The following is a 21442-nucleotide window of genomic DNA, read 5'->3' as shown; positions in this document are numbered from 1 at the left end:
ACTTTAAGGAGAGTGATCACTTAAGGTGAGCTATTACCAGCAGGAGAGCGGGGGTGGGGGGATAACACCCATTGTTTCATGTTCTCTATGTATATATATCTCCCCACTGTATTTTCCACTGAATGCATACGATGAAGTGAGCTGTAGCTCACAAAAGCTTATGCTCAAATAAATTGGTTAGTCTCTAAGGTGCCACAAGTACTCCTTTTCTTTTTGCAAATACAGACTAACACGGCTGCTACTCTGAAACCTGACATAAATGACAAGATCAGACTCAATGAATCATCAGCTCTTCAAACTGTTTTCCTTTTGAGAGATCAGCATGCGCCTTCATCTCACATTTTACCTTTTTCATACTTTTTTTTAAATCGTTAATGACAAAAGATAGGGTTTCCGACATTTCTGACTAATTCTCTTGGAAATCTAACCTTTGTACAAATACATTTAAGTGGATATTCTTTCTTTAAAACCATATCTTGTCTTACTAACTTATTCACATCCTCTGAGATAAAAATACTATTTGATCATTTTCAGCCTTAGCATACATGTGTTTTCATACAGTACATTATATAGCTAGCACAAAGAAAAATACTGATACAGCTTAGGCCCCAATCCTGCATAGATTTATTTATATGCTTAACCTTTTGCACTGTGAAATGTCATGTTGACTTAATTAGGACTATTCACATTGGGTAAAGTTAACACATCTGTAAATCTTTGCAGGATCAGGGCCTCAATCTGTTTTATGTTGACTAAGGTACCAGAAATATATTTTGCTGGTGCAAGCCTGACATAAATGGCGAATAGTTCTCAAAACTGCTTTTGAGAGGGAAGACATGGGGAAAGAGCACATCTTTTCAGTCTGTTAATATATTTCTAAAATCTAACTCTTTATAATAATGATCACATTAAGATTTTTAAAAGTATGAATAGAAACGTTTTAATTAATTTTTATTTAATTGAAAACTTTAATTTAAAATTTCATCTGCAGTGTTGAAAAACATGTAAAACTGCGTGAAGCACATTTCAACAGTCTAAACTTTAAGCCATATTATCAACCTCCCAAGCATAGTGAAGCACAACAAAAACTACAGCAGCAGCCAATGAGCACTTTAAACTTCACATGGCTTCCTGATCAACTGAACTCAGAGAGGTGTTAAAATCTTTGTTCAATTTCTATTTGTATTAAATATGTTGTTTAGAATGTGAAGGTATCTTAGGATCAAATATAAATAACAGAAAATCTTAACCTTATATAAAAATATCCATCTTGCAGAGAAAAACAAAATGGTGAAAACTGGTTTCTTTCTCAAAGCTAATAGAAATGCAGATTACCACAGTGAAAAATAAGTTTACTTCAGCGTTCACAGCAGAAATCTGGGCAGGAACATTTAATTGTTACTTAGAAATTGGGGAAAATTACCTTTATTTAAAATTCACGTATTTTTGTAACATTCAACTAAAAAATTCGCGGTTTCACTTTTTGGCTTCTCAAGCTGCATCTGTGCTGTTAAACCTGCCGGCCTAATTTCCTCAAACTCACTAAAACAATCCTTTCAAAGTAGGCCGTGGTACAGCAATGCCATGAATCAATCTTAGCTCAATATTTGGCAGGCCCTCCGAATCCTTTCCCTGTCTTATGTGGACAGGGACATATCTGCGCTGTAGTCCTTGAATGCCTGTTGGAAGATGATGGTGGGTAGTGGTCAGGTCTAGAATACCTGCTTGATTCACACTCCAGGAGTTATAAATATCTTTCTTGGGCTTCACCTGCTGAGAACTTGCCGCCATCATCATGAGTTTTCGCTCCAGGAAAAGATTCATCAGATCTTTCTTGAATATTTTCCAGTGGTTCTGTTCCAGAAAGCTTTGACACAGCTCATCATCACTGCAAAGGATAAAAGACACTTGATGAAAGCCTGGCTCCATTTCAATCAGTGATAAAACTCCCATTGATTTCATTAGAGCCAAAATTTCACCCTTGAATTCTAATTAAGTGAGAATGAGTTTGGGTAAATGACAGCCAACAAGCTTTTATATTTTGTTGAGCACTAGTTCATGGGTACTGTCTCTCCCCAGACACATTAATTTCACTTACCTGGGATATTTCGGCTGTAATTTGTGTAATTTCATTATTGTTGTATGATCTGCTAATTCCTCAAACTTCTCCTTTTTCAACCGAATGATCTGAGCTCCCTGACTGACCAAAACCATGCTCCGATTATCTTGCTTATCTTCAGGTAGAAGATGCTGGCTTATCCCCTGAGGGGTAAACAAAACAATAGAAAGCTATCTGCACATCACCATGTACTCTGGATTGGTGTACTGGTACACATATATCTGAATATTGCTCTTGTTTATGTTGAGTCATGCAGAATTTGACAGTAAACTTTAAAAAAAAAATCATTTAGGAAGTAGTTTGAGAATTTGTCATTTTGGAAATTCTTTATAGCTATTAGTGACATTTTCTAGATTTTGAAGAAGATTTTGCTACTGTATAAACATTGTATAGAGGAGTCACCCAAGCAAGCGTAGAAAGGTCTCAATTACCGCATCCCTACACCAACCTGGACACCAGAGGAAATTCATCTTGAGGAAGGGCAATTGGTGCTATCACTGGCTGCTTTCCCTCATGGTTTTTGTCAGGGGGGAAGCAGATATAAGTTTCTGTTTGGACTCCATAGGATCTCCATCAGCAGAGAATTTTTAGGGGATAACCAAGGCAAGCAAAGATCACAGAGTCCAGGTATGTCTCCTCCCTGGCTACTTTAATAAGTGGAACACAACAGCCCAGAGTTTGTGGATATGCAGAAACTTTCCTCCATGAGGTCATCTGGCATCATCCCTCACTCTGCACTAGCAGTATGAAGTAATATGACAACACTTACCGTATGTCAGCTCTTATGTAAGGTAATAACCCCATAGACTTGAGTTAACAGGAAATAGCTTCTACGGCAGCCAGCCTTGGAAATGTTGAGGGTTTTCTGTGATCCACAGACTTGGAGAGTACATATGATTCTTTGGGGCAATCTGTTCCCTTCAGCAGGGGTAGAATTTCTCAAAGCATTCCACGTCATCTCCTCCACAAAGAAGTCCTCTGCTACAGGACTGATTACTAAATATATGGACCGTGGGACACAAAGAACTGATTTGCACAAGTTCTCTACTTCATAACATTTGGAGGAACAGGAATGTGTAGCCTTTCAGGGTTTGTGTGACTGTGAGGTCGGAAGAATTTTTGCTACTAGATAAGACACAAACTTATAACAGCAGCTTGCCCTTCTGGATGTACTCACCAGGAGTTCCCCTTTATGCACTTCATCGACCCTAGTATAAATTGCTGTGGCAACAGCAGTGGGTATTTCTCCATATGGTGTGAGAACAGTTAGTTTCTTCCGGAACAACCCTGATATTTCTTTCTGAACGACTTCTTTCTCATCATCACTGAAGTCATCATATCTACAAAAATGTTAACTTATTTTGAACCATCCTTTACAGGTATTTATTGTGACACTACCTCAAGCAAGGCAATTGTTTTTCACATCTAACAAACCAACATGAATAGAATTTAAACAACTTTGTCATTTAATACATTCAAATATATTAGCCTCTTTTCTGTCCTCATTCTCTTTGATTTCTCTGCTACCTTTGACACAGATGAGTTCCTCCTCCTTCATAACCTCTTCTTCTAAGGTGTCTCTAGCTCAGTACATTCTTGCTTTTCTTCTTACCCTTATAACTATCCCTGGAGAAACTTTTTGGAGGCCCCACCCCCTTCCTCCCTTTCCCTGTTTGAGTCCCCAAGTGCCCTGCACTCCCTCTTCTCATTGTAGACCAGTGGTGGGCAACCTGCAGCCCGGGGGCCGCACACAGCCCATCAGGGTAATCCGCTGGCAGGCCGCCAGACAGTTTGTTTAGATTTGCACGGCCTCCCGCAGCTCCCAGTGGCCATGGCTCGCCATTCCCAGCCAATGGGAGCACCGGGAAGTGGCACGGGCCACAGGGGTATGCTGGCTGCCGCTTACCCCAGCTCCCATTGGCCGAGAACAGCAAACCGTGACCACTAGGAGCTGTGGGCAGCCATGCAAATGTAAACAAACTGTCTGGCGGCCCACCAGCGGATTACCCTGATGGCTGCAGGTTGTTCTAGACTCTCTCTATGGGTGACCTCATTCACTCACATAGCTTTAACTGCTACCTCTATGCTGATGACACCCTAATCTATCTCTCTATCCCCAACTTTCTCCCTTCAGCGCCATCAGTGATCTCCACCTGTCTATCTCCTGGATGTCTCACCACCACATTCAACATGTATGAAAAGAAACTACGGTAATTATTTCCCTTTTCTCTGCATAACTTGTTCACATATATGTCTCAAACTCTAAGTTTTTTGTACCAGTCTTCTTACAATGAAACACACTGTAGTCATGATATAATAAGGAGGTGATTTTTTTCTTTGTAAAAGCTGTTCTGTGCTTGCAACATTGGGCCTGATTTTCATCTCATTTTACATCAAAGTAATTTCATTCACTTCAGTGGAATTGCTGCTATTTGCACCACCATAAGCAGAACTGATCGAAAAATTAAAATCTATGTTTGTGATAAATTTTGAAGTTCTCATTTTGAAGCCTTCAGAATTGAATCATCTTTCTTTTTTTAATTTCTCAATTGCCCCCAATATTTTTATCATAAAAACATTGATATTTTTGTTGCAGTAAATAAAAAAATTGTAATAATTTTGATAATGTTTTAGATTAACATTTCCAAAGTTTAAAAAGCACAAAAAATGCATAAATCAAGAAAAAAAAATTGACAAATTTTTCACACACAAAAAAATCGTTCAAAAAATCGCTTTTTTCCCCCAAAGAAACTTTTCATTCAAGCACCTTTAGCCAGCTCTAACCATTAGTGAGATGAGAAGTGGGTCTCAGAAATACTTTGGGAAGTATAACTTTATTTATTTCAAGTCCTGGTGTAGAAACCAAGCCTGGGACTTCTACTCTTATTGCTCCGGATCAGTAATCTATGGAGGGACCCGTAACTCATCCTACCTTCTACTGTCACCTCTGTCCTCTTTCTCCAGCTTTGTGTGTGCATTTTTATATTTCCTATTTAAAGCCAGGTATTGCCTTTCGAAATTTTCATCCTTCTGAGGATTTAAAGGTGGGACATACATCGATTTCAGATTACTCAGATCCTGCACAGGAAAGGACTTCCACATAAAATTATTGAATCTTTTTCTGCCTGTGGTGTCTGCAAAGAAAGTAAATGAAAGTTAGTCAAAGCTAAATTATTTAATTCTGAGGTGATCCACCAGCATGGGTCCTTATACCTGCATGGAGTTCTGCTGAAGTTAATAGGACAGGGGTGACCAACCTGAGCCTGAGAAGGAGCCAAAATTTACGAATATACATTGCCATAGAGCCACAGTAATACGTCAGCAGCCCCGCATCAGCTCCTCCACCCCCGCTCCCAGCGCCTCCCACCCACTGGCAGCCCCGCTGATCAGCACCTCCCCCTCCCTCTCCACACCTCTCGATCAGCTCTTTCGTGGCGTGCAGGAGACTCAGAGGGGGAGGGGGAGGAGCGAGGGCATAGGAGGCTCAGGGGAGGGGGCAAGAAGGGGTGGAGCGGGGGCAGGGCCTGTGGCAGAGCCAGGGGTTGAGCAGTGAGCCCCTCCCAGCACATTGGAAAGTTGGCACCTGTAGCTCCAGCCCCAGAGTCGGTCCCCATACAAGGAGCCACATATTAACTTCTGAAGAGCCGCCTGTAGCTCTGGAGCCACAGGTTGGCCACCCCTGTAATAGGACATGGTGTGGGCACAACTGTCTTTGCAGGATTGAGACCTTGCATGCCATTTAATTATGAAATGGTGATAAGATCCTGCTCACCAGTGGAGCTTCAGGACTAGAGGCCAACGAAACCGGGGTGAATTGTCAACTTCCCAGCAAAGGCACCAGTGTGATTTTTAAAAAAATCTCTTTCCTAATAGAAATAAGATTTTCAAGACTGGGAGTTGAGAAAACAAGGCTTTGACCAATTGTATTGTGTGCCTTGGAGGCATGTGCAACCACAGGCACTGGCTTCCTGATTTCCCCGGGGGTGCTCAATCCCTGTCCTGACCCAGACCCAGACCCTGCCCCCACTCCACTCCTTCCCCCAAAGCCCCATCCCCACCCCTTGCCATCCCCACTCCACCCCCGCCTCTTCCCACCCTGTTCCACCCGCTCCCCCAAGCATGCCCTGCCCTTGCTTTCCCCTCACCCCACGAGGCTTCTTGCATGCTGCTGAACAGCTGATTGCGGTGGGTCGCAGGCGGTGGGAGGAGCTGATCGGTGGGGCCACCAGCGGGCGGGAGGGCTGAGAGGGAGGGGGAGAAACTGATCTGCGAGGCTGCTGAGCACCCACTATTTTTTCCCCATGGGTCCTCCGGCGCCTATGTCTGTAACCCTGAAAAGCATAGTGTTAGGGCAACGTTCTGTTTTGTGAGTATCTGTGACTCCCCCTTCTCTCTCCCCCACTGCTGAGTTCTAACTTGGCCTAGGAAGTCAGACTAGAATGATGGTCCCTTCTGTCTTTAAAATCTATGAAGTTATAACAAAAAATACAGATAAGAATAACACAAAGTTACGAGTCACTAACAACTATGCTATAGGCTGGTAACGCTGAAGTTTTCCAAATTATGTATGTCTGGAAATCACTGTAACATACCAGTCTCCATAGAGTAATAAGGACTGAGTTTGGGAAAATCCATTTGCTGACTGATCCACTTGTGATAGGATGGGCAAGTGGTGAGATCAACCAGACGTAAAACTTCACATTTTCCCTAATAAAACAGATGAGGAGAATAAAGTTAATACTGCAGCACTGCCTCTGACTTCCTAATGCCTTGATTTCCCCACTTGTAAAATGCAGATGATATCTACCTTCTAGAGCACTTCAATCTATGGGCGAAAAATACTAAGAGTTAGGTATTATTATATTAGCCATGGACTACCATTCAGTAATAATACTTAACACTTGTGGAACTTTAGGTCTTCAAAGGGCTGTGCAAATTGTTTATAAAATCCTTGCAATACCTCCTCGGTAGGTAGAGAAATAAGCATTATTTTCATTTTACAAATAGAGAAACAGAGACACAGGAAAGCTATGTGGCCTTGGAAAAGTTACCTATTAATTCACTGACAGTGCCAGGATAAGAACTTAGTTCCCAGCCCACACTGAGGCCTTGTCTACACTACAGGGGGAGATCAATCTAAGTTATGCAACTTCAGCTACATGAATAACGTAGCTGAAGTTGACATACTTAGATCTATTTACCGTGGGGTCCACACTACACAATGTCGACCGGAGACACTCTCCCATCGACTCTCCTTGTGCTTCTCGTTCAGGTGGAGTACAGGAGTCAATAGGAGAGTGATCTGCGGTCGATTTAGCAGGTCTTCACTTGACCCACTAAATCAACCGCCGAAGCATCAATCACCACGCATCGAACCCCTGGTAAGTGTAGACAAGGCCTCAGTCCATCAGATAACAATGCCTCTCAGAAGTATTCAATAATCCCATCTCTAGAGAGGTGTCTTTTTCCTACACAAGTTATTGTACTGTCCATACTGTAAATTATCTCGGATATAGCAAACAAATAATCTCTAAGCAAATTAGGAACCATTCCTGCAACCTCTTAATCAAACGAGCAGTTCCACTGAGGACAGCAGAACTACTTGTGTAAGCAGAGAACACTCACTGTCAGAAGGTTCTTACTACTGGGAATCTTTCCATCTACTTCAATGGGCTTTAAATAAGACCTTTATAATATAGCTGTTCAGCAGTAATCCATTGAATTAGGGCTATCAGGGCTTTGGGACCTGGAATATCCTTCCAAATTATTTTTGTATAATTGTTTGTTGCGAAGTGACAATATATTTACACTGAAAATAAAACAATCATTCAAACCACACCATATCAAAATGGTTATTGCATATAAATGCGAAAAATACACCAATTATTGTCTTTTATTCTGGATTTGAGCACAGTGATTGAGCAAAACATCCACCACTATATCATTTTGTTCTGCACAATTTTATTGGCATCATTAAGTTGGTGTTATCAAGCTGCTGTGCCATTGTTATTAAATATTTCAGAGAGTCCAAAAGTATGCTAGGTACCACTCAGGAACAAGTGAAAAACAATCCTTGCCCCCAGCAATCTTATAATGTATATTCAGACATGACTCAATAAATGAGGATCAAAAAGTGACAAAAAGGAAGAAGAGGTAACTAGGAAAAAATAAGGGTTATAATAAATGGATGACATTGCAATTCAGTATCTCCATGGATTTTAAACTCACTTTCTATAGGCAACTAGGCAGAAATTATTTGAATTTCATTAAAATTCCATTACTATATATATATATATATATAGTTTCATATGTAGTATTATCTGTGTACAAAGCCAGTGTAACCCATCAGGAAATATGGATGATCATTGCAGTATTACACCTGAAAATTTGCAGGGTACTTTCTGCATGACCTGTTCCCTTAAGAAACTATGGTGTCCTCCCTTTAAATTAAATTTGTTTCTGTCTGCCTACCTATCTCAGGCATTTCTTTTTCAGCCAATTTTCTGGTACCAAGGTAATGACATCTATATTTACTCCTGGGGGAATTCTGCACCACTGTGCATGAGCAGAATTCACATCCCCTGCAGATTTTTCTTCTCTCCAAAAACAAACAAACAAAAAAAATTCTGCTGGAGAGGTGCTTCAATTACACCTTTTGCCCACCAGGAGCTGCTGTGGCACAAGAATAGAAGGCAGACAGCTCAGCTAGTCACAGATATATATGGTATATGGGGTAGGGACAGATAGAGCCAGGTACATGGGACTGCTGGGGTGGGGGTGGGAGGTCACATAGACTAGGGTTCAGAAGGGCTAGTGCGGGGGACAGACTGGAGCGGGGCCTGAACGGGAGTGGGGTTGCTGGGCCATATGGGGATTGGGGATGGCTGAGTGGGGGTGCAGGGATATGGGGACTCGGGAGGGGTGGGCTGAGTGGGAGTGCAGGGCCACATGGGGGCAGGAGGTGGCTAAGTGAAGGTGCAGGGACACATGGGCAGCTGTGTCTGACTGACTGGGAGAGGCTGGAGTCAGCCAGGGTCTGCATGGGGGAAACGCCACAACTCTCTAACAATCCCCCCCACAATGCCTCCCCCCCCAAAACAAACAAACCCTGTTCCATACTTCTCCCACACACACCCAACAACCCTCCACGTTCACTCCTAGGCTCCTTACCAGCAATTAATTCCCTCTCCCTCAGCTCCTCCATTACCCTGACTCCCACAAGCCTTTGCACTGCTTCTGAGGCGTGTGGGAAATACAGTTCTGGGTTTGAATTATTGTAATATAATTATTGTAATTAATAATATAATTAATTGAATTATAGTAATGAATTATTACTCAAAGTTCTGCATTAATATGCCTAGTAAGGAATCTATTTGTCAAAAAACATTTCCTGAATCTTTTTTGTTGTTTGTATTGTTACAGACGTACTTGCTGACAGGTATTTTGAAATAAATTACCAAAATAATTGAAACTGGCATGATTATATTGTGTTATTTTGAAAAATAAAATATGCAGAATTTTAAAATATTGTTCACAGAATTTTTAATTTTTGGTGCAGAACTCCCCCAAGAGTATATTCTAGTGCAAACAAGTGCTCCCATTGAGGCAAGAGAAATGTTCCTTCACTTTGGAATGGATTCAAGAACAGGGACAGGTACAGCATTCATGGCAATATAGTTTTCTTTCCCTCCTAGCATGTTTTGTTAACTACCATTAATAAATATTTGTTTAGCACTGAAAATGAACTAGGTGCTTTACAAAACTTACAGGAGATTTAGGGTATATTTATACTGCAGTTAGACACCCACAGCCGGCCCGTGCCAGCTGACATGGGCTTGAGTTAAGGGGCTGTTTAATTGCAGTGTAGACATACCCTACTTCCTTCTGTGAAGAGTTTGTGGTTGACAGGTCAGATTCTGAGAGCCTTATTCACGTTGAGTAGTAACTTACTCTGCACAAAATCAGTATGATTACTAGTGGAGTAAGGTACCACACAGTGTGAGCAAAGGTATCAGAATCCGGCCCTACATAAAGACATGACACCATTAGCAGAAAAAAAAAAAAATCACCAAGGGGATGTATCTGGAGAAGTGCTTCATTCCCCACTTTCACCTGTAATGGCTGCTGGTCACTGTTTTAGGCTGCTGGCCCAAGATGAACAGTATTGGGATGGATGGATCATACCTGAGTAATGAATATTATGCTGGCTGACTCCGGGATGTCCCGGACTATCACTTGTCCATAGTGAAATTTCTCTGCTTTGCAGTAACTAGCAATTTTCTCTACTGAGTAATCAGGCCACGTTGCAAAGAGATCTAGACCTCTGAAAAGGAAATAATGCAGACATCTTTTCATATGACCACTTAATTCCAACTAGAGGACTCAAGGAAAAACTTATTTCACTGAGGAAAATGTGATCTTTTTAGTGTTCCAACTAATGGGAAGGAGGTGCTTTTTCTGGCTTAGGTCCTGATTCTGTAAGTTACACAATGCAGGCAGACCCCTGCGCATCCTAGAGCCCCAGTAACCATGGAGCCCCAGTAACATGCCTTAGATTGTTCTAAGAGTGTTTATAGCATGGATATAAAAAGCAGAATAATATTTTTGAAAGGAATAAAAGCACAAACATCCTTATGTTCATGAACTTCAGCAGACTTTAGTGCTCTATGCATTCATTACAATGCAAACATGGTTTTTCCCTTCCCATTTCTTTCAAGGTATAATGAAAACTGTACACATCACAATATTCCTTCAGTACAACTGTATATAAGGCTCTGTACTACATGAGATCAAGCTGTAGAACTGTAACAGTCACAAAGAAACAGCATCCATTAACCCACGTCCCTCTGGAATGACTGCTACTTCATTTCCAGTAACATAATCAGTGAAGGCAGTAAAATCTTGCATAGAATAGAGGTTACTACACTGTTTGGGCACTTTTTAGTAGAATTAGAATAGCTCATACTGTACTTGAATAGCCAAACAATTCAGCAAGTAAAAATGAAGTGGCAGAGGCAGGAGGGAGTGATCTCAGTGGAAGAAATTACTTGAAGAAGCTGAAACGATACTGAAATTCTTTCTGAAGCTCCTCATCTAATTTATTAGCAAAAAAGTCCTCTTTATCCACTACCAATAGTTCTGTTTCCTCCATACAGACAACTGTTGCAATTCTCCGCCTGTCCTTTAAAAGAGCAACTTCCTATATACAGAGAAAAAGGAAAAACTGAGTTACGGCTGGGAGTTCATCCTCCAACTTTATATGCCAAATATTGACCTTATTGGGAGACATTATATAGTCATCTAACCTAGTACGCTGTCACCAACAATAGCCAATACCAGATTCTTCAGGGGAAACCCTGTAAAAGGTGGTCATGGGATAACCTGCTCCCAGGGAAAGTTTCCTCCTAGCCCCCAATAGTTAGCTTAGCATAAGTGCTGAAGCATGAGGGTTTATCTTCCTTCCTTCCAAAACTCATGATTATTTATTTTACTGTTTAGTAAGCATACAGCTCCCCTTCCATCCTAAGACTAACAGAAGTTTTACTATAAACACCACTCACCCCAAATCCAGCACCTTTCCGAAGCAAAGTTGGATCTGGGTCAGTAAAGGCACTGCTCCCATCCTCATCTTCAGTAATGGCAACAGTACCAAAGTAGATGAAGTAGAAACTGTTGCCACAGTGCCCCTTCTTTATGATGACTCTCCTGCGTCCAAACCTAGAACACAGGAACACCGATTCTATTCCCACCTAGCAGAAAAACAGGCCTGTACTGGGACTTCTGCTGGTCAGACTCCCTCCCCACCACGGCTAATCTTTTAGGGAGTTTGGATCCACTTGGCAGCTAGGGTCTCTCTCCGTAATGAGCTGGAATGAACTGGAACCTCTAGAACTGTAGGGAACTTCCTATGAGAACTCCAGAGCGCTCTATTTTCTAACTCAGAGTGATTTTATCTGGCAGATACCTGCTGATGTCTGTTTTATTTATATAAGATACAAGCAGTCAGGAACGTGTGCTTGAACTGGTCAAAGAACATTCTTGGTATTTGCCTCTGCAACTTGATTTCAATTCCTGTTCCCTGTCAATCACTTCTCAGGGCCAGCCTTGCGGAAGAGTTGTGCCCACCTTCTAGGAAGGAGTACCTCAGCTTACTCTACAGTAATAACCGTCAGTGAAGGAGCTGCAAAAATAGTCCAATCGAGACCTCCACTGGGGAGAAGGCTAGTGGCTGAGATGTCAAGCCCTGTAGAGGAGCTGATATTCAAGTGGGAAAAGTGAAGGGATTTCTAGAATTATGAGTGAAGTGGAGCCCAACCCCTTCCACTGCCACAGCCCTCATAGAAACATATAATTAAATATTTTATAATGCAGTCAAGCAATGAAATAAAACCACCATAATGTATTGAACTATGTGGCACACTGTGAGGGAACTCATCACTTAACAATAAAACCGTGATTACTCTATGGAAGAATTCACTATATAGAGGAAACTTCTCTGTTCTTCCAGAAAGGAGAAAAGAGTGGTGGCCAAAAGAGGGAGAAATAGAAAATGAAACTAGAGGTGAAGAATATTAGACTGATATTTTCTAAAGGCACTGCAGTGAGATGCAGGAGTCACTGGGGCAAATTTGATGGTCTGTGTTATGCTGGAGGACAGAGTAGATGATCATAACGGTCCCTTCTGGCCTTAAATTCCATGAAATCTGTAACACCATCAAAACACTATAAACACTCAACATCATCATCCAGGAATAAAACATGTGGAGCCCCACTTCACAGATCAGCACTTTTGCGATGAAGGCAGACCCTGCTCCAAAGCCCTATCTAGCTAGGGGGATGGTCAGGAAGAAGACAATGGCTTTCTCTACTCCCATAGAGCCCTGGCTGGCCTGAGAACTGGCCCCTTATTCCTGCTGTCAACTGTCCTCCAACTGGAGGGGTGGGGGGATGCCACCCAAGAAGGAACAGTGTGAGCTGCAGGAGAGGGCACATGCTGCACTGCAGGAATCCAGGAAGCCCAAAGGGAGCTTAAACTCAGGATTAGGCCCAAGGAGCAGCCTGAGTGCATGATCCCTATGAGCCTGCACCCACACATAAGAATCAGCCACTGCCCAATGGGAAGAGGGTGCCTTAATCTAGGACTGAGGGGCTGAGGATGAAGGGGTCATTGAGAATCTTTGTGACTGATGCAGAATTCCTTTTAGGTCTCTTGGACCTATGATATATTCCCATGGACTAACGGCTTTTCACAATGACTCTGGGGCTTTCTACATGCTACTAAAGGGATAGATCTGTGCATTGGAGTGATTCCTCGGTGAATTCCTGCCTCCTCAAAGTCTGGAAAAACCTGACAGAGACTGGAGCCTCCACCACAAATACACACCAAGGGCCAAATTCAGAGGTAGGTGTGCACAGGAGGAGAGGCAGGCAAGCAGGGCTCAAGAGTCACACCCACTCAAAGGTGGCGTCCCACATGGAGTTCACATGTGGCTCCAGAGCCATGGGGAATGATTTCCAACATGAGGGTCATGGGACACAGTTAACACATTTTAGTGTGTGCATTCCTTGACCTTGACACCCCATGCTTTGTGGAGATCACAGTCTCCTACTCCTGGTAGGAATAAATTCAGGTTGGAGGGGGAGTTCTACGTGGGAACACCATTAATGCTGCTTTTGTTATTGCAGCATTAATGTACCCCCTTTAATACCATACGTGTGAACAGAGTCTGAATGCAACCCTCTAAGAGAAAGGCAAGAAGTGGGAGACAGATAACATTTAAACCTGAAAAGCTTCTAACATGACATTTTTGATTGAAATCTCAAAGCTCCCTAGGGGATTTGGATGCCCAATTCCTACTAATATTTATGAGAATTGAATGTCCAAATTCTTTGATAAGTGTTGAAAAGTCTCACTCTAGAGTGTAAGAGACAGATCAGTATGTCACCGACTACACAGAGGAAATTAGATAAAGACAGCAAAAACATGAAGTCATCCTTCAGGCTAATGTACATTCAATAGACACACCATAGACTGAAAATAAATGGAGAGTTATCCATGTAATTGTTCTAATTTTGGGCTAAAAAGTGTCATTTGGAAGCTTGAAATATGTACAATTCTAAAAACAGCTTTAAAAAAACATTACACCTCTTCACAAGAACATTTACCGTTCAAAGCGAATCACTTTAGCCAGAAGCAACTGCAGATTCAGGCTATATTTTCGGTAGCTTTCCACAAACTGCAACCAGCTTCGTAACAGCTTTATTTCCTTCTCAGTTCTCCATTCTGGTTTCTTCTTGGTTATCTGGATTGCCTTGAGAGGAAAGTGATCCTGGCAAAACATCACACACTCATTAAACTAAGGAGTCTCAAATGAAAAAACAAACAAACAAACAAAACAAAAAAAACTCCAAAACAAAAAGAACCTGCACTCCAGAAGACTAAACAGCATCATCTTCCAGAGATGTAATAGAACTAATCCCAAATTGTCTGTTTTCCATTTCACTTGAAACTCAGCCATCAGTGTCCAGAAACCAATTTATGTGGTCCAATGCAAAGCCCAAGCACAGTCAAGGAAAACAACTGTTAACAGTGGTTGAGCTATCCCTGCCCGCACAATATTTTCTGAAGAATATTTCTGATTAAATTGCTTGTGTTTATGTCACACTCTTAAATTCTATGTATCTGTAAATGTTGTGAAATGGTTTCTTTGGAAATATTCAGAAGGAATGTCAAATGACAAACAGGGTTTAGTAGATGGACAATTGAAGCGTCCTTGCATAACAGGAGTGAGTTCCCCATTGTGTTTGCTGGAACTCACAAATTCCTGCTCCTCTCGCATGGGGACCCTTAAAATATTTCAGTGTCTTGCACTGTAGATGAAAGGAGAGCTGGCTGTAAAACAAGACAAAGTGCATTCAGACCTTTCTGATCTTGAACTCATTGTGGTCGAAGGACAGTTTGGTATATTTCTTGTCCTGAATAAAAGAGGGGTGAGGAAGAGGGAGAGGCATTGATTGCATTAGAATTGTCACAGAGATAGTGAAATACACAAACATTTCAGTGACAAGGCAAGCTTCTGTAAAACTATTGTACAAACATATTTTAACTTTAAGTTCACCTCTTCAATAAAAAAAACAACCACACACTAGAAAGGATTTAAAATAAAAGCCCATCAGATTTACTGAGAAAAACAATAGATTTACATTAATATATACATAGCGGGCAATGCAGAAACCAGGAGGAGGCCACGAGTTCCTAGAACTGAGCCTTTTCTGAACTGGCAATTGGTCAGGCTTTGATGTAAATGCTCACAGCAGCCTGGGTAATGGGCACATTTGAACCGAACACAGAGATAAATCATTATAAAAAGGAAGAGGATGATTTTATTCTATGTTGTAAAATCCCTTACTTCTTCCATACCAAAGGCCAGGGATTCCTGGGCAGTCATATCAATGAACTGAAATCCCCTGAACCCCATCAGTCCCTTCCGGAATATCTTGCACACCTTGTTCATGACTACAATATCCAAAGCAAGCCTGTAGAAAGTCTTAAAAGAACAAGCACAGAAAATCATTAAAGTCCAAATTAAAGTATAAGCATTTGTATTTATAATGGGAAGCACCATGGTGTAGGTGATAGACTGGGCGTTCGAAAACCTGGGCTCTGGGCTCTGTCACTGCCCTGTTTTGTAACCTTAGACAAGTCACTTCACTTCTCTGTGGCTCTGTTTCCCCTCCTCACTCTTTGTCTGTCTTACCCATTTAGATTGCAAACTTTTTGCTCTCTCATTATGTGTGTCCCCAGCCCCTAGTCCCATGGGGCCCTGATCTCAGTTAGAGCCGCCAGAGCTACTGAAATACAAATAATAACCATTACCATTTAATTTAACTAAGGCCTCTTCTGCACGGCTGGTGGCGTGTATGGTACATATAGCTACACACAGCAGTATACAGCCTTTCACTGTGGTAGGGAAAGGCTCCAGAAGCAGGGAGGCAGCAGGACACTACCCGGCTAAAAATAACAGCAAAGTTTGGGGAGGCAGAGCTTGAGCAGGTAGAGCCATGTAGGTTATATACCCTAAGGTTCTTATTTGTTGTTACTCTACTTGGCTAAGCAGTGCCTCACCTTTACATTGTCATTCATACCCGTGCTAGGGGGACATGCAGCGTAAGGACTCTATACGCCGCCCTAAGCATATACAGCCTAAAGAGTAGAGCTACAAATCCAGTTCAATTATACTTTATTGGCAAGAAAAGCTGTACAACTGCTGCCATAGTGTAAACGACACAGACCACATAGGTACCTTTGGAAAAATGGCTAAAGATTAGATCTGAAGATCTGCTGTGCGTATGTTTTTACTCTCCATTGCCTTCATATCTGGTACCTCAAAGTTAAGTGATCACAATGCAACTAAGAATTTCCTCCTCCTCCAAGCCGTGTCATTCTTCATTAGAAAAGGGCTTGGGGAAAGGGAGAAATTTAATTAGCTTAGACTAATGTGCTGTTTAACTATTACAGAATGGAAGCTGGTGCTCTGTTAGCTGTCAATAAGGCTGGAGAATGGATGCCAAGGGAAAGCAGACATTAATTTTTGATGTGGTTAGACTTTTGGGGAGAGCAAAAGTGCATTCTATTAACATTACCACTATTATACCAAACAGAAGGGGGAAAATAAGTGTTTAACAGCTTAAGCAGCTATTTAGATGGTGACAGAGAAAGTTCTGCCTTTTTAGACCAGCAGGCAATCACCTCACCCCACTGGGAACAAAATGCCTCCTTAATGGTAACAAAAGAGTCATTCCGAGAAACTAGAGAAACCCCATTAGCCTGACACATGCTGAATGGTTCACAACCATCTTGTAAGCAGAACACTGAAGACATTGTATGGAGGACATTTGAAATATAACAAACATGGCTAAGTAATCTGAATTGTAAACAGTTTAATGAATGCCAACCCATTAAAAAAAATAGACCTTGACTACTGGCTTCCCAAAACACAAATAAGAACATCAGAACGACCATACTGGGTCAGACCAAAGGTCCGTCTAGCCCAGTATCCTGTCTTCCGACAGTGGCCAGTGCCAGGTGCTTCAGAAGGAATGAACAGAACAGGTAATTATCAAGTGGTTCATCCCCTGTCGCTCATTCCCAGCTTCTGGCAAACAGAGGCTAGGGACACTATCCTGGCTAATAGCCATTGATGGACCTATCCTCCATGAACTTACCTAGTTCTTTTTTGAACCCTGTTATAGTCTTGGCCTTCACAACAAATAAATCTATCATCTGTGTCTCTACACTGCACTAAATGTAATTGGATTGGAAAGCTGGGCAACCTATACCATAAACCCAAACATCTAGTTAGTTTTTAATATAAAAGGTTAAACTAAAAGCAGCAATGGTTCCTAGATGCAAAGATAGTGAGGGCTCAGGATGGGGAAAGTATTGGATCAGCGGCTTCTCTTTAAATAGAACCAAAACTCTCAACTTGGGAGGGATATCATCCCCCCTGCTTCAGGGCTTAAACTTTCTTTTTGCTATTGGGGTGTTAGGAAGAAACCTTCCCTGGGGGCAGGTTATCCCATAACTGCCTTGTCATAAATATAAAGGGAAGGGTAACCACCTTTCTGTATACAGTACTATAAACTCCCTCCTGGCCAGAGGCACAAAATCCTTTTACCTGTAAAGGGGTAAGAAGCTCAGGTAACCTGGCTGGCACCTGACCAAAAGGACCGATAAGGGAACAAGATACTTTCAAATCTGGCGGGGAGGGAGAGGAAGGTTTTTGTTTTTCTGTTCTGGGTCTGTCTGTTGTGTGTGCTTGCCGGAGAGAGATCAAGAAAGCAAGCAATCCAATTCCATTAGAATTAGTAAATAGTAGCAAGGAAATGCGTTAGTTTACTTTTGTTTTGGCTTGTGATTTTCTCTGTGCTGAGAGGAAGGTATATTCCTGGTTTTCTTTTGTAACTTTAAAGTTTTTGCCCAGAGGGAAATCCTCTGTGTTTTAAATCTGATTGCCCTGTGAGATTAGCTTCCCTTCTAATTTTACAGAGGTTCTTCTTTTACCTTTTTTCTAATAAAGTTCTGTTTCTTTTAAGAGCCAGACTGATTTCTCTATGGTCCTAAGACCCAGGGGTTTGGGTCTGTGATCACTTTGTAACCAATTGGTTAGGATATTATTCTCAAATCTCCCCAGGAAAGGGGGTGTAAGGGCTTGGGGGGATATTTTGGGGGAATAGGAACTCCAAATGGTCCTTTCCCTGATTCTTTGTTAAATCACTTGGTGGTGGCAGCGTACCCTCCAAGGGCAAAGAGTTTGTGCCTTGGGGAAGTTTTACCCTAAGCTGGTAGAAATAAGCTTAGGGGGTCTTTCATGCGGGTCCCCACATCTGTACCCTAGAGTTCAGAGTAGGGAGGGAACCCGGACATGCCTTTTAAACGATTCTTGCACTTTCCTCTGAAGCATCTGGTATAGACCACTGTTGGTGGTAGTATGCCAAATTAGCTGGACCACTGATCTGACCCAGTGTGTTCCTAACTCGGCAAGCCCCTATGCTTGCCGAGAGTTCCCACTACAGGGGGAACCCCTCAGCTGTTCCCTTAAGGCAGCTTTCAGTCCCCTTTGCATTGCTGCAGATGAAGATGTAGCCCTAAATGTTAAACATCTGCTAATCTTTCTTGACAGTTAACATTACTGTTTGTGTTCATCCCTGTCAGGGCCCCTTGGAAAACACATCTCCATTGATTTATTTTAAGTGAATATACTGCCTGAGAAAGGAGCTGGAGGCTAAGTCAGCTATTTTACTCAAAGTAGCAGGAGTAACAGTTTATATTGACAGAAAAAAAGCCGACAGACATTGAGGTTTCTGCAGGGTAAAAGATCATACCTTCATTCGTCTTTGCTGCTTAGTTGTATCCAGCTTACTACCTACAAATAAATAATAAAGCAGCTTGTTTTAAACAGTGCCTTTAACACTCACTAATCAGATCTCAACATGGGCTGCTGAAAGAAGATAATTATTTCTGATGGGATAGTTGTTGCAGTTTATTCTGGGCTCCGAAAACTTTGTCTAGACTGGGCAAATGAAGTTTCCTTAGCAAAGAGCCTATAAAAGACAGTCAGCTTCCATCACTACATGATAGAGAAATGAACAGATTGCCTGTTGGAGTGAGGGATTTGAAGAGCACGTTCCGTCTGATAATTCCTGAAGAGACTTCAGCCTCTTTCATGGTTTTCTTCAGTGAAACTCAAAAAATAAAAAAATTAAAAAATAACAAAAAAAATTCTACTTATATAGGGGGAGGAGTGCACCATAGTTTATCAGTAGATGGGGAAGTAGGCAGGCAGCTATCACCCAAAGTGTAGTGAAGAGCTGGCACGGTATGAAAGATAAGGGGACAGGGCAGTTTCTAAATCCAGACCACTGGGAGGAACATCAGTTTAATTTATTCTCAGCATGTGGTGGAAGAAAGAAGCAGAGAGTGAAGAGAGCTGCCCGAATCGGACGCAGATCCACACTGCTGCCCTCCCTACCTCCCCCCAACTACAAAAGGTGCTTTGTTGCTGTGATTAAAACCAAGTAGCTCTATGCAAATTAGCTGCCTGCCATTCCCCCTGCACCTGTGCTGGTCCTTGCTGGGGAGTGGGAATCCCTGAGATGGGGGAAAGAACCACAAGTTGAGCAAAAGAACCACCAACCATAAAGGAAGGAGGAAAAAATGAGAGAAAGAAAACACCAGGAAAGAAAATGAACAGAAAAATTGACACACAGAGGCAACTCTACCAGGATCTGGCAAGAGGGGCACCCACCAACTCCTCCCAGTGGACAGGAGCAGACTGGGAACTGGGGTAGGTGGACCTGTGACCGGTGGGCTTGGCACTGGTAAGGGGACAAGCTGAAGGAACAGAGGCCTCCAGGGCTTGGGTGGAGATTGTGTGCATTTGGGATAGGGAAAGCTGAGGCTGTAGGAGGGGAGCGATAGGCTAGTAGGAGATATTAGGCCTAGGAAACAAGGCATGGCTTCCTGGTAAACCTAAGGGGAGAAACCTCTCTTCTGGGTCAGAGGCTTTGAGCAGGGATTTTCTCTCCCCTGCTACAAGATGGGGGTGCCTATCAACCTATGGCCAGGAGTTTACTTGTCCCTGGTACTGACCGAAACAGGAACAGAGCTTCAGGTCTGTGGGAAGTGAAGAGTGTCTTATCTTGTACATGGTTGCGGCTCCCCAGAGTAGCCTTTGCCTACTACAGCCAGAGATTCCGCAGCCACGTCAGGCCTTTGTGACAGGTTCAGAATCCAGCTACAGAACTGAGGAACCCTATGGAAACACCCCAATGCAGCCCACATCAATATCCTACTGCGGGAAACTCAGCCCCCAGCACCTTCCTCCATATGGAGGCTCCTCCACCACCAGATGGAACACCCCAAGCCCAGCTCCTTCCTCTGCAGGGACCCCAGCCCTCAAACACCTTTCTCCTCATGAACACCGCCCTACACCTATACCCCTCTGCAGGAACTTTCATGCTCCTCCCTGTGGTGTCTCCTACCATCTCCCACAGGTTGCACTTTCCTGACCCCTGCTCAAGCAGCCCAAACATTCCTTCCTTTGGGACTCAGCTTTGCTCTCCCCCCCCACAATCCAGGAAAATACAGTATGAGGCTGTACAGTTTTCCCTGCTGAGCCCTCTCAATCCTACCCTGAAAGCCAGCTGCAGCCAGGGTTTGTCCTTGGTAGCACAGCTCCAATGAAGCCACACTGCCAGGAACACAGTGAACCACCAGGAGCAGATTGAAGAGGCAAAGGTCTTATGCACAGACGACTTTGGCTGCCTATCGATCCCAGAGACTTGGAGGTGGCCTCCATGGCCTGTTTGGTGACAAACTGTGTTCCCTGAAGGAACCATGAGGAAGGGGGGAAAATCTCAATGTAGGCGGCAAACTAGGCTAGTATGTCTTAAAGCTAACTTTAGACTTCAAGGCCAACAGGGCAGTGCACATATCAATATGTACACCTGTGTTGCTGTAAAATAATAAATGGATACTTACTTGGATTTAGGCACTTTCAACCTTTGCATATTGCAGTGGGGAAACATACACCATAAGCATGTGTGGGTTTCTGATTAGGAAACACACAATTCTATAGATTTTTTGTTTGGGAAAAAGTGTCCATGGAAGTTTTCCTTTTAAACAAGCAAAACTTTTGTCATGTTGAGAATGGCCAGTTAACTCTAGTTTTTTGGGTTTGTTTTTTTTTATATAAGGTTTAGCATTTTCAAAGTTTTGGTATTTATGGACAGTTTCAGGAGTCAATATTAACATATCTGTAT

At 42.5% G+C, this 21442-nt stretch overlaps 1 protein-coding gene across 2 annotated transcripts; it reads right to left on the bottom strand.

Annotated features, from left to right (window-relative positions):
* Positions 1-924: 924 nt before the first annotated feature.
* CNBD2 (cyclic nucleotide binding domain containing 2) lies at positions 925-21332 on the bottom strand. Of its 2 annotated transcripts, XM_048868467.2 has the most exons (13): positions 20271-21332; positions 19004-19044; positions 15529-15666; positions 15041-15094; positions 14285-14448; positions 11680-11836; positions 11167-11318; positions 10304-10442; positions 6712-6826; positions 5052-5253; positions 3297-3459; positions 2099-2262; positions 925-1888 (listed from the first exon to the last, which is right to left on the bottom strand). In XM_048868467.2, exons 1-13 carry the CDS (start codon positions 20326-20328, stop codon positions 1543-1545), a joined length of 1893 nt encoding a protein of 630 aa, XP_048724424.2. In that variant the 5' UTR covers positions 20329-21332; the 3' UTR covers positions 925-1542. The 2 variants fall into 2 exon arrangements, with proteins under 2 accessions (XP_048724424.2, XP_048724425.2); XM_048868468.2 differs by lacking the exons at positions 10304-10442; positions 11167-11318.
* Positions 21333-21442: the final 110 nt, after the last annotated feature.

Source organism: Caretta caretta, chromosome 11 (genome assembly GCF_965140235.1).
Source record: "Caretta caretta isolate rCarCar2 chromosome 11, rCarCar1.hap1, whole genome shotgun sequence".
Taxonomy (NCBI): Eukaryota; Metazoa; Chordata; order Testudines; family Cheloniidae; genus Caretta; species Caretta caretta.
The sequence above is the reverse complement of the archived record's forward strand: the minus strand, read 5'-3'. Positions and strand labels throughout refer to the sequence as shown.

Coding starts and splice junctions, on each gene's coding strand:
- CNBD2 (XM_048868467.2), bottom strand. CDS start 20,328: ATGTACAAGATAAGACACTCTTCACTTCCCACAGACCTGAAGCTCTGT. Junction 10,443..11,166: donor TATCGTTTCAGCTTCTTCAA/GTAATTTCTTCC, acceptor TTTCCTTTTCAG/AGGTCTAGATCTCTTTGCAA. Junction 1,889..2,098: donor TTACAGCCGAAATATCCCAG/GTAAGTGAAATT, acceptor TATCCTTTGCAG/TGATGATGAGCTGTGTCAAA.